The sequence below is a fragment of the Paroedura picta genome, chromosome 1 (genome assembly GCF_049243985.1).
Source record: "Paroedura picta isolate Pp20150507F chromosome 1, Ppicta_v3.0, whole genome shotgun sequence".
Taxonomy (NCBI): domain Eukaryota; kingdom Metazoa; phylum Chordata; class Lepidosauria; order Squamata; family Gekkonidae; genus Paroedura; species Paroedura picta.
Window position 1 is genome coordinate 173,924,136 of NC_135369.1, and position 12,474 is coordinate 173,936,609.

General features: G+C 46.8%; 2 protein-coding genes across 3 annotated transcripts in view; one reads left to right on the forward strand and one right to left on the reverse strand.

The window, feature by feature from the left end:
* FOXO1 (forkhead box O1) overlaps nucleotides 1-12,474 on the forward strand; it is a 456,870-nt gene that overhangs the window by 245,352 nt on the left and 199,044 nt on the right. The gene's annotated exons all lie outside the window — the stretch shown is intronic.
* The window catches only part of NHLRC3 (NHL repeat containing 3), a 17,163-nt gene continuing 4,689 nt past the window's right edge, over nucleotides 1-12,474 (reverse strand). The window contains exons 3-7 of the mRNA XM_077312419.1: nucleotides 11,565-11,712; nucleotides 9,898-10,098; nucleotides 8,278-8,369; nucleotides 1,865-1,977; nucleotides 1-1,076 (exon numbers count right to left, since the gene is read on the reverse strand). Coding sequence (XP_077168534.1) covers nucleotides 848-1,076; nucleotides 1,865-1,977; nucleotides 8,278-8,369; nucleotides 9,898-10,098; nucleotides 11,565-11,712 — 783 coding nt within the window. The 3' untranslated portion in view covers nucleotides 1-847. The remainder of the gene's footprint in view (nucleotides 1,077-1,864; nucleotides 1,978-8,277; nucleotides 8,370-9,897; nucleotides 10,099-11,564; nucleotides 11,713-12,474) is intronic.

Sequence of the window (12,474 nt, forward strand, 5' to 3'; positions counted from 1 at the left end):
TCATGGGCTTAAGCTGTTTATTTCTGAGAAAGGAAGTCCTTCCAGGTCATCCAGCTCTGGTCCCGCCCCCGACTCAAGGCATCCCGGCGAGATGAAATTCTCAGTGCCTTGAGCAGGTTACCCAAAGGCCAATGATACACAGAATCTCCTGTGCTCGTGACTGCCCCTGCAGCCCCTTCAAACCCCAAGAAGCATTCTGAGGGTTATAACCCGCCTCTCCATTTGTGGCCAGCACTAAAATAATAAAAACATAGTCTAAAAAGGTACGTCTAATGACATACACTATGTTCCTCTCCCAAATATGTAACAGCTACCACAGTTTGGTAGCCCACAAACCAAAATTCCTCGGCCACTTGTCAAAACCATCGGGAAGCCGGGTTGTCTCAAGTGCATGCACGCAGCATCATAATTCCTACACCCTCATTGCTCCAATCAGGTACATCCACACAACTTCTCTGAGCACTAAATCGAGTACTGCCACTGAACTGGGCGGGCATGTTCAGCTACCAAGCAGCAGCCAATGACCTTCAAAGATTTCTGCACCCTGACTCACTCCTGAGCTGGCCTTGGCTAGATCTCCTTTTGGAGCAGCCATGGGTATCAGCCACCGTGTCTGAATTTACCTCTGTATGGTTTGAAAGTGGAGATCTACCTCTCCAACACATTCGGGATGGGGGGGGGAGCCTTTTGAATGTTTAAAACTGCTAAAAATATCAGTCTCTGAGATAGGCACCGAAAATGTGTGCTCTCACACTGCAGTTCACTGAATTCCCCACTCTCCCCCCCAAAAAACGCCAATTCCACAGCAGCAACAGTGTCCAGAGGCCACTTTGTGGCGTGAAAGAAGTCAGTCTAAAGGTACATATTTCTGGACTTGCTGGGCCCCGATTTCTGCCACGTAGATCGCTCCGCTTTTCGTGCTGACGTCCAGAAGATGGGGCCTGACCCTGGCTGCCAGCTGAATCGTGTCCACCACCACACAATCTCGGATCGAGCCCACCGGCGGGGCAGCCAAGATTAACACTCGGTTGATGTTCAGCTGAGCCGTGATCATATACTTCTCGTCCGCAGTTAACCTAGCGGGGGGAACAAACAGAAATCCTTTAAAGAAAATGGTAGGATTCAGCTTGGACGCAAAGATCTCTCTGAATTTAGCAGGAAGGCAATTCTGTTTGCATGCAGACACTGGTTTAATAATCCTAATAGTTGCCCCCAAGTCTAGGAGACAGTCACTCTGGAGGGTCTCCCAGTACTGTTGCTGGGTCTGTTGGACGTACTGGTGGGGGCTCACAGGGGAAACCCACCGGGAGCAGGGAGAGAAGCTGAAAGCAAACATAATGTTGCTAGGTCACCTGGAAGTGAAGTAGGCATGTCGATAGTGGCACTCTGGGTTTTGGGCAAAACTCTATGGTAGAAGTAGCTTCTTACCAGAGTTTTGCCCCAAAACCCAGAGCATTGTACCCCTGACGTCACCAACATGTCTACATCACTTTCACGTGACACAGGGACATAGTATTTACTTCCAGCTTCTTGCTTTTTGGGGGGGCGGGGGAATTTCGCCTGGTTTCTGGGAGCGCTGAACCGAGGGGAGAGGCTCCAAACCAGGGGACTAGCAAAACCGTCTCCCAACACTCCGAAAGCAATTTGGATATAGACAGGAGATGAAATTGGTGATAACATCTTCTACTCATGAAGGACAGTCATGGGATCTGAGCCTACACACACGCACACACACACACACACTTTCAGCTACGACAAATGTCATATATCCTAATGCAGACTTTCTCAACTTTTTTATCAATGAGAAACCCTGAAGCATTTTTCAGGCTTCAAGAAACCCCAGCTCCCAGAAAAGATATCGTACCTGACAGAATAAGGGCCGTCGTCTACAAAACAGTTGCTCCAAGATCCCAGCCATTCCCCTGTAGTTTTGTCAAACACCTGGATCCTCTGATTGCCTCTGTCGGCAACCCACACCTAATCCACACAAAATAAAATGCCTTTTAAAAATGCCTTGGCAAGTCTACGTATTCAAAACTACTTTGTAAATATGTCTATACTAGGAGCCAAGCCCGTTGCATTCAGGGGGAGGAGTGGAAGAACTCTGTGGACGGCCTCCCCCTCCCCCCAGGGACCATCAGGGGCAGCTCTCATGCAGCAGGGATCTGCAGCCTCTGAGCCTCAGAGGAAAGTGGAAGGAGGGGGTGATCAGGGGTCGGGGACGGAAGGCGATTGGCTGGCCGCTGGACAGACAGGCAAGCCAGTTGGAGGAGGAGGCACTCAGGGGTGGGACAACCGCCCTGAGTGGGTGTTAAGCGCTGAGTGGCACTTAAGCCATGAGACCAGCTCCTCCTCCAAGGCCTTACCAGAAATATTAAGTAGAACAGATTGGATTGTATCAACCCAGTGTCAAAATACCTTGGCAAGTCTATGTATAAAAACCTACTTTATGAATACATTTTGGTGGACTGAATCAACTTGGTGTTAGGTTTATCACAATCTGATACAGGTAACAAAACAAGCATTAATCTATAGATTTTTGTTTTGAACACGTTCCACCCCTAAGCATACCAAAAAAGCAAAATGTCATAAAGGGCAGTCATCCACCAATAGGGAGAGGTATCTCTATGACCTTCATCGAATTTCCAGGTTTACAAGAATATGAGAACATGACAGAAAAGGCACCACACCATATAGAACTAAAAAGAGAGCTTGGCTGCCACTAGAATCCACTATAAACATTGTGCAGTGGCAGGAAGCAGAATGAGGACACGGCAGGAGGGCAAAGGAAGTGCAGAGGCGGGGGCAGAAGATGCAAAGGTGGAAGGAAAGTAATAGTGGCGGGAGAGGAGGGGGGAGTCAGTAGTCAAGGGAAATGGGAGGAGAAAGGAGACTGTGAAAGAAAGGGGGCCAAGTGAGTGTTGGTAGTTCCTTCCCTTCCAGCTGGTTCTTTGCTGGACCTCAGCTGCTTTTTTCTGCATCATCCCCAGCAACACACAGATAACGAGGAGAAAGAACTGTCGCCATGTCATCAATCAATGGGACTCTCCCTTTTCAAGGATCATAGGGTTCTCTCGGTATTTTTCCATACGGTGACTGTTTTTTCTCGCCCCTCCCTGTGCCTTGGATTCTTAGTTTGCTAGGAACATGGTTTGAACAGTCATCTCTTGAGAGGGCCTGTGTAGTGTCTGAAAGGGAATATAACCTCACCGGGGAAGGTTCAGTAAACAGAAGTCAAGTCCTGAGTTGCTTTCACTTTGGGGGATTGAAAGGGTTTTTCCGTGGAAACAACTTTTGGAGCAAAAAACGGCTGAGTGAAGAGGGGTTTGGGCTAAAGCCTATATTATATCGACTCTATAGTTGTACTCTGTCTTAAGCAATGATTGTCTGTTGTGATTGTTGCTCTCTGAGACTAGAATAAAACTTCTTATGGACTTTCCACCAAAGACTGCCTAAGGTCGTTTTCTATGTATCTCTGGACGTGCATCACAGGGTTGTGAAATGGACCACCTTTTCTCTGCTAAGGTCATCTTCCAAGGCCCTGCTTTGAGTGTCCCAGACTTCTGGGATTAAGTTGAAGGGGCAACCTGAGGGGGGGGGGGGGCTTCTCAGCTGTGGCACCACAATAAAGCTCTTCCCAGGGAAATCTGTATGTCCTTTCCTGCCACTGTTTTCCACCAGCAGGTGAAAACTTTTGTGTTTCAGCCAGTGACCCACTCCTTTCTTCCCTGTGGTTTAGCTAATTTTATGCATTCCCAGCATATGCTATTTAGTTTTCACTTTCATTGTTTTTCCTCATTTAACAAGATTTTTAGCCTGCATTTCTGCCCTCATAGGGCCCCCCAAGGTGGTGAGCACATTAAAAACAAATTAAAATCTCATCTTCTTTGGAAACGGAATGGAAACCGCCTATTGACTTCCTGCGCTATCATGACAAAAATGATTTGCTAACTGAGGGATTTAAAGGATTAAATGGGAAGGTGGTAACAAATATCATTTGGATATACATATATATGTATATTTAAATGCTGGAATAACTTTAGACTGGATTATTAAGGTAAAATAAGGCATTTCAATGTATTTTATTAGGCATGAATAGAATCTGTATTTTAAATATATTTTATATGAATCTTATATGTCTGTTCCTTCTATTGCATTTGTATTCTTTCCCTTTTTATTGTTACTTCTAACGTTTTTTTCTTTATTACTTTTGCTCCTTTTTATGCAATGAAAAAAGTTGCAATAAAAAGTTATTCTTTTAATAATCTCATCTTAAATGGCATTAAAACCAACCTGGAAATGGATAATTAAAACACATTTTAAAATCAGAACTTAAACTAAATATAAAAGTTAAAAACAACATTCATTATTTTTAAGATGCTTCCTAATTCTTCCTAGTTGTTTTAATTCTTAGTAGCCTCAGGGGGTGTGGCTGGCTAGCAAGGCAGCATAGAGAGCACATTAAAAAAAGAACAGACATATGGCCACAAATTTTGACCAATGCATGTATGATGCAGAGCGACAGGCAAATCTATATTTGACAGCAAACCCCAACTGGAAATGCAATACATGATTTCTGAGGTGCAGAAATCAAACCTCCGGTCACATACTGTGGTAAATCTCCCCCAAGTAGACAAACTCAGAGCTTTGGCAAAAACTCAGTAGTTTATTTCAGGAGAGAACAACAGCACCACAGGACTCAAAGACTAAGGCAATAGGAATCAAAAGGCAGTTATAGAGGCAAGTCCCCCCACCCCACCTATACACAATTCAGGTTCACACAGGACAGCACTTATCTTCAAACAATAATACTGTTTACAGCTTGTACCTCTAGGCGGGAAGGAAATAGCAGAAATTTCTGAAGGCATAACAGAAGGCCATCTGGTTCAGACCACGGGAACCAAAAGATGGGGGGGAATTAGTGGAGTTTTGGGATTCTGGTCAAGGAATTCATGGCAGGAGCTATCTGACACCTCTTCAACAGGATGTAATAAATCACACGTTTGCAAATGCATGCATTAGGTGAGCTTTCAGCAATCATCCCATCTAATTAATGCATTTGCGAACATGAAATTTATTACGCCCGCAGACATGAAATGCAATGTCAGGGATCAGCACAAGACTGATACAATATTTATCTCTCCTCCCAATGCCAGCATGTCCAAAACTGGATTTTTAAAATTTGTATTTCCCCAGGACAAGCAAATTGGAACAAAGGATGTGCTGTCATTTCACTGCAACACTGAGTATTCATTTAGCGACAACAAAAATTGAGCCTAAAAGCACCTTTAAGATTTATTCAAGGCATGAGCTTGCAAGGGCATGCACTCTTCCTCATGTAGTAAGTTCGCTTTCAAAAATGTATTTAAAAGAGCTCCTACAATCCTACACACAGCACTAAAATTTTGCTTCCTTGCCATCTTCTAATCGGAACGCCTGGACTACTTTACAGTCACTGGATGCCTTGCAGCTAATACTAGGCCATTCACCAATTTTGTTTTAACTAGGTCCACAATTCAGAGCAAATCAAGAAGTTTCGATTGAGGAGTTGGCAGCCATGCCTCCTCAACAAGGAAAGGTTGGGAGAACTGGGGATGCATCGCTTGGAGAAGAGAAGGGCAAGGGGGTGATAGGATAGATATGTTTAATTACGTCAAAGGTAGACACATTGAAGAGGGGGCCAGCCGGTTGACTGCAGCTTTAGAGACAAGGATTAGGAGCAAGGGGTTCAAATTATGGGAGAGGAGGTTCCAGTTCAATATTAGAAAGCATTTTCTGACGCTGAGGGCTGTTTGTAGATATTGCCTTGGAGGGTGGTGGAGTCTCCTTCGTTGGAAGTTTTTAGGAGGAGAAGAAATGAGAACCTGTCAGGTGGGTGTGATTTTTAAGTCCCCAAGAAGGTGGAGTAGATCAGGGGTAGTCAACCTGTGGTCCTCCAGATGTTCATGGACTACAATTCCCATGAACCCCTGCCAGCCAATGCATTGGCTGGCAGGGGTTCATGGGAATTGTAGTCCATGGACATCTGGAGGACCACAGGTTGACTACCCCTGGACTAGATGGTCCTTTTTGGTCTCTACCAGCTCTGGGTGATTCCCTCTCCATTCCCAAGCGCTGAGTTGGAAGGCTCAGGCTAGCCCAATCATGTCAGGTCTCAGAAGCTAAGCTGGTACCAGGATGGGAGACTTCCAAGAAGGTCTGGGCAGGGTTGCTATGCAGAGGCAGGCAATGGGAAACCGCCTCTCGTAGCCTCTCAGCTTGAAAACCTAATGGGTTGGCCAAAAGTGACAGGGGTGACTTCAAGGCACTTTCCACCCCCTAGTTTCCCAAAGCAAAATAAAACTGCTAGAAAGAGCCATATGCATTCCCTCTGAAGTATGCTGATATTTCTAAAGGGGTGGTTGTAATGGTATAGATTTTATTGTATACTGAATGTTGTAAACCGCCATGAGCTGGTGACCCCGGGAATGACGGCCCAGGAATCGAATGACTGACAGACAGAAAAATCAGGTGGAAATTATAGTTTTCTTTTAAAAAAAATAAAAGGGTGGAATCAGAACGTCAGGCTAACCAGCTTCAGTGTCAACGCACATGGGTGCAAACTAATGGTAGAAACTCAAATTGTTAAGTGCTCAGGGCCAACATGGTTAAGAAAGAATAAGCAGGACAATGCAAACCCAAGTCTGGCCCCGTGGATCTTTCAGAAGTGTTTGTTGACACTCCCATAGATGCAAATGGGGATTTTATTGTGTTTTAACTGTTTATGTTGTAAACCGCCCTGAGACCTATTTGGAGAAGGGAGGTCTAAAAATTAAATAATAATAATAACAATAACAACAACAACAACAACAAAAACAACAATAATAATAATAAAAAATGGGGGTGATCCAGAAAAACAACAACAAAAACAGGCCAACTATGAAAGGGACATCTTCAGAAACTTTCCCCGTCATCTCCCAGCTGCCACGTTCACTGAAAAAAATGAAGCTGGGTATGGATGCAGCCTTATGCCACAGGGCACCGAGGGCAGGAGGAACGGCACAAAATTGCCCCTATCTCCCTCATCTGCTCATCATTCCTCCCATTCGCTCCCTGCCTCCAGGTATGTCTTTGGCTTCTACCTCCAGCGGGCACACAGCCCGAACTTCCTCCTTCCTGCCGAAACGACTGGAGACTCGTGAGCCAGCTTCAAGGTGCTGGTGCCGGCCAAGGAGCTAGCCTCGATGCCTCCCCTGTTTTAAAAGACCCAGAAGGAGATCAGCATCTGGCCGCCGCCACCCCCACAACCCTTGGAGGAATGCTCTCCTTGCGAGGGCTTGCCTGGAAACCGCTGCCTTGATCCACGTTGCCCAGCGCAAAACGCAAGCCAAGTTTGCTTTTCTAGGCACGGGGCTTAACATGTCACCACGTGCCTCTGTGTGGCCTGCAGCACGATCGAAGGTGGAATTAACTCCAGTGAAATTCGGTGGCCTTTGCTGGGAAATTCGGTGGCCTTTGCTGTGCTTTGTCTACAGAGACAGTCAACCTCTGGAGTCCCTGGGCTGGGAGGCCGCACGAGGCGAGGGCTGTGAGCTCTTTGCCCAGTCGGCCGGCCCGCCCAAGCAACTGGTGGGCTGCTGCAAGAAAAAAGGACGCTGGGTCACCGGTCGGCTCCAAGAGGGCTCTTTGGGGGCATGGTAAAGAAATAAAAAAATTGATGGAATGCAAGGACGGCCGATGATAAATAAGAACCCCACCAGAAAAATTGAGCGACAAACGTTTTAAACGAAGGTTAACTGATTGCAGCAAACGCAGAGGGCTCACGGTGTAGGCCCCCCAGCCGTTAAAAGGCAGGGCAAACCCTGTGAACTAACAAAGAAATTGGAACTATATGCAGAAAAAATAATTTATAGGAGAGAAGCTGGGCAGGGGGTGGGGGGAGATTAGACCTTGCTTTTCACTAGTGGCTTACAAGCACCTTTCCCTCCCTCTCCCCGCAACAGACACCCTGTGAGGTAGCTGAAAAAGCTCTAAGAGAACTGCTCTGCGAGAACGGCTCAAGAGAACTGAGACTGGCCAAAGTCACCCAGCTGGCTGCATGCGGAGGAGGAATTGGAAATCAAACCTAGCTCTCCGGATTAGAGTCGCTGTTCCTAGCCACTGCCTCTTATACGGCAGAAAGCGCCAATCTACAGTGCTTGGTTAAGAATTCCAGTTCCGTGAATGGAACTTTATATTTCAAGGCTGCCCACGGGGGGATCCTATCAGCCTTCACCAGGGATCTCACTGGTACATTACCCGTCCGAAAGAATCCACGGTTACGCTGTGCGGAATTCTGAACTGGGCTTTGCCAGAACCATTCTCCCCCCGCAGCCAGAGCGTCTTCAAGTCTGCGAAGAGACAGCAGTGGATAAAACACCAGGCCAATCAATGGCTGACAATACAAGAGGTGTATGAAGGCAGACAACTTCCTACTCTTAATTGTTTTAAGAAGGCTTTCAAACTGGATGCACGTTCAACATCCACAGGGCGCCTCCTGTTATCTGAGGAATGTTTGCCAGTTCGGGATGCCAGCCTCCAGGTGAGACCTGGAGAGCCCCCGGAATTACAGCTCATCTCCAGATTAAAGAGATCTGTTCCTCCGGAGAAAACGGATGCTTTGGAGGGTGGACTCTGGGACATTGTACCCCAGTGAGGTCCCTGTCCTGCCCAGGCTCCATCTCCAAATTTCCAGGAGCTGGCAACCCTATAGCCCCACCCCCCATCAATTTCCAGGAGGGACCTGCAACCCTACTGCCAGTGCAAGATACTCCCACTTTAAGCTGACTCTTAATATTTTGTCCACGCGAGCCTTGTTTTATTGTATGTCAGCTTCAGAATAAGCATTCAAAGACATGGAATTATTTTGTTCAGGGAAACTATGGAGATGGCAGAATATTGGTGGGGGGGAATTAAATACAGGTGGCTTTTCAATAAAACAAAACCAAGCACTGTTCCATTTGGAGGCCCTCACCTGTACAGTACCATTGAAAGTCTAGATTTCTGCCAAGTAGCATTATCAGCGCAATCAGATTACGGAAAAAATTCGGAAAGCTGTTTGAGGAAACATTTTAATCTTTCTGCTTCGAGATGTAGGGATCAGGGTCCACAGCGACCAGACAGGAAGTATTATTCAAGCTCTACGGCCTGTTAATGTTTGTCAGTAGCCCCACACATCAATAGTACTATTCATATTTGGGGGATTACGTCAGGACGTAAAACACACAGCTGCGGGTGGCAGCAGAAGTGGTTTATCCTAGTAGCACATGTAGCACATGCCATGGGCCCTGTGGTTTCAGGGGTCCTGTGGTGCTGGACGGTTTGGGGGCCTTCACACCGTGATTGTTAGCAGGTCTTCATATTTATGCAGCTTCGAAGACCACAAGAACAAAAAAAGGATACTATGCAGACTCTGTTAAGTAACTGAGCATGTGCATTGCTCACTAAGCATGCGTGAGGAACACAGGCCACCTAAGTGTGAAGGTCCCCTTAGATCAGGCTTTCACAACCAGGGTTTCTTGTCAGCCCTGGAAGGTTTACCAAAGGGGTGAGAATGCCAACCTGCCCCACCCTGCCCTGATGGCCAATGATGGGCCAGGAGGACCCCCCCCCGGGTGGGCATGTCCACAGCTATGCTTCCCAACTGTATTCTGCACAATTACACTACTTCTGGGGTTTCTCAAAGCCTGAAGAATGTTTCTGGGATTTCTCAACAGTAAAAAAGTGGAGAAAGGCTGGCTTACAGTGTGGGTCAGCTAGAACAGGAAGGAGCTGAACGCTGCCACGGAGTTTTACATTTCTAAGAAAGCCAATGAGATGCTACAAGTCCAAGTCAGTTGGAAAGATTATATATGTCCCATTTACGTTCCACCTTCTCACCTTGGGTCAATTTGAGCAGCCGATTATTCATCCCTCCATCGCCGTCGACAATGTAGATATCTCCAGTGTCTTCCACAAAAATCTCGGCTGGCTGGTCAAATTGGACGGGGTTTGTCCCAGAACCTGCTACTCCTGGGACACCTATGACTTGAAGGAGTTTGCCTGAAGGACTGTACTGCTTAACGGTGTGTCCATATTCGCCTGCATTCGGAAAAAGCAATGATGACTCAATAAAAAGGTATTTTCTTGCTGTGGGCTGTCACTCATCTGCCACAGGCCAGGAACTAGAGAGGGCATTGACAGGATTTCCGGTTCCAAAGAACACATGAAGACTCTTTTTCACATTACACTCAGGGTTGCCAGCTCAGGGTTGGGAAACACCTGGAGATATTGTGACTGGAGCCAGGGGAAGGAGGGTTGTATGACCCCGCCCCCCAATGGAGGCAGAAGCCCCCCACTGCCAGGCCCCATTGGCCTGTAGCCAATTAGCTAGCCGGTAGGGGGAAATTACCCTGAAAAGAGGGCAGCAGTGTGTCTACAACACTGCCCACGTCACCTCAAAGTGACATTATCATGTTGGGAATAGCAGGAGCAACATTCTGGAATTTGGGCAAAATCTCTATGGTAGAAGTCAAATTTACCTTAGAGATTTTGCCCATTTACCAGAAGCATCGCCCCTGACATTTCCAGGTAAATGCCGAGGGCCTGCTCATAGTTATCTACCCATCAAGATAGAAATGTTTTCCTTTAGCTGAGAACCATATGTGCTTTGTTTTGTCCCCTGTCCCAAAAATCAACAAATGTTTGCTGTCCAAGTTAACAATTGTGGTTTTCCATCTCACCTTACGGGCAGATGATTTCCTTTTCAAAGCTGAATGCAATGGATGGTAGATGTGAGCACTCCGGGTGCACTTGAACTGGAGTTTTGCAGGGCCTGCAAGACGGAGCTCTTCTGCCAAGCTGACGGTTGAGGCCAGCGGAGAAACGGACTGAACATCTCGCCCCAGGCTTCCCTCCCCCCTCCTTTTCTCACCCCATTGGGCTTGTGGCTTCAGAGAGAAACCCTATTTTTAATCATTGTTCCTTTCCTTTAATCATTGTTCCTTTATTTTTAATCATTGTTCCTTGATCCTGCGTTGAGCAGGGGGTTGGACTAGATGGCCTGTATGGCCCCTTCTAACTCTATGATTCTATGATTCTATGATTCTATGGATGCTTTGGGCTGATCGTGCGTTGGGCAGGGGGTTGGACTAGATGGCCTGTATGGCCCCTTGCAACTCTATGATTCTATGATTCTAATGTTTTATTGATGTTCTACTGATTGCTTATAACGGATTACATGCATTTTTATAAATCTACTGTAAACCTCCCTGAGGCGATTATTCATGAGGGTGCGGTATAAAAATCCCTAAATAAAGGGTTACACTGAACTGGATATTATAAAACCACTGGCATAGATCCAGTGGCGGATTTCTACAGATGGAAAAGGAAGCCAACTTTTACTGATTCCCCAGTACATATTTCTAGCTGCTCCTAATGCTGGAGGGGTGCCTCCCCGTCTACTTGGAGCAATATTTTGGGACGCACTGGGGGGCCGCGAGGCAGGGGAGGCCAGTAACGCCAAGTTGCAACCCACAGCTTTGTTCGGTGCTAACATTTCTACCTACCTGTTCCGACATCTGTGACCCACACCGAACTGTCATTGGCTGTGTTCAATGCAAAGATGCCGTGGGGCATTTCAAGGGTAGTATTCCATGCATCTAAGAGGTCGCCTTCTTCAGAAAACACAAGGACCTTTGGCACACGATCGCCTCTCTGGAGATGCACAGGCATAAACAAAGGTCACGTTTGGCCACTGCAGTGCGGAATCCTAGGCACTGCTCACCCGCTTGTAGGACACTCAAAATAGTCTCACTTCTCTTAATGAATCTGGAAAGGAGCTCCTTCCCACGCTCTTTATTTGTCAAGAGGGGTAGGGAAGACACTGATCAGATCCTTCTCACTGCTGAGTTTACCGGGATATTTGCTGACTCGATAAGCGAACTGTTTCCACCAAAAACAGACACCTCTGAGAAATGTACAAGAATAGAGGCATCCACCTTCCTCTCTTTTTTATACCCGGCAATCAAACAGCCTGACCGATATCTTCATGAACAGAAAGTTAAATTCCAAACCTCCACCTTTAGGACAGCCTCGTTTGGGGAAGAAGAAGAAGGGCTGTTTTTTCATGCCCTGCTTTTTGCTCTCCAAAGGAGTCTCAGAGTGGCTTACAAACATCTATCTCTTCCCCTCCCCACAACAGAGACCCTGTGAGGTAGGTGAGGCTGGGAGGGCTCTTAAAAAAACTGCTCTGCAAGAACCGCTCTGAGAGAACTGGGACTAGCTGGTCACCCAGCTGACCGCATGTGGAGGAGGAGCGGGGAATCAAACCCGGTTCTCCAGATTACAGTCTGCCCCTCTTTAACCACTGCACCAAGCTGGCTCTCAAGTGGAAAGTTAGCTGAAGCACCAACTCCAGGAAGAAAAAGCCTTCTATTTCCTAGGCTAAGAAGACAACCATCACAAGTGGAACCACCC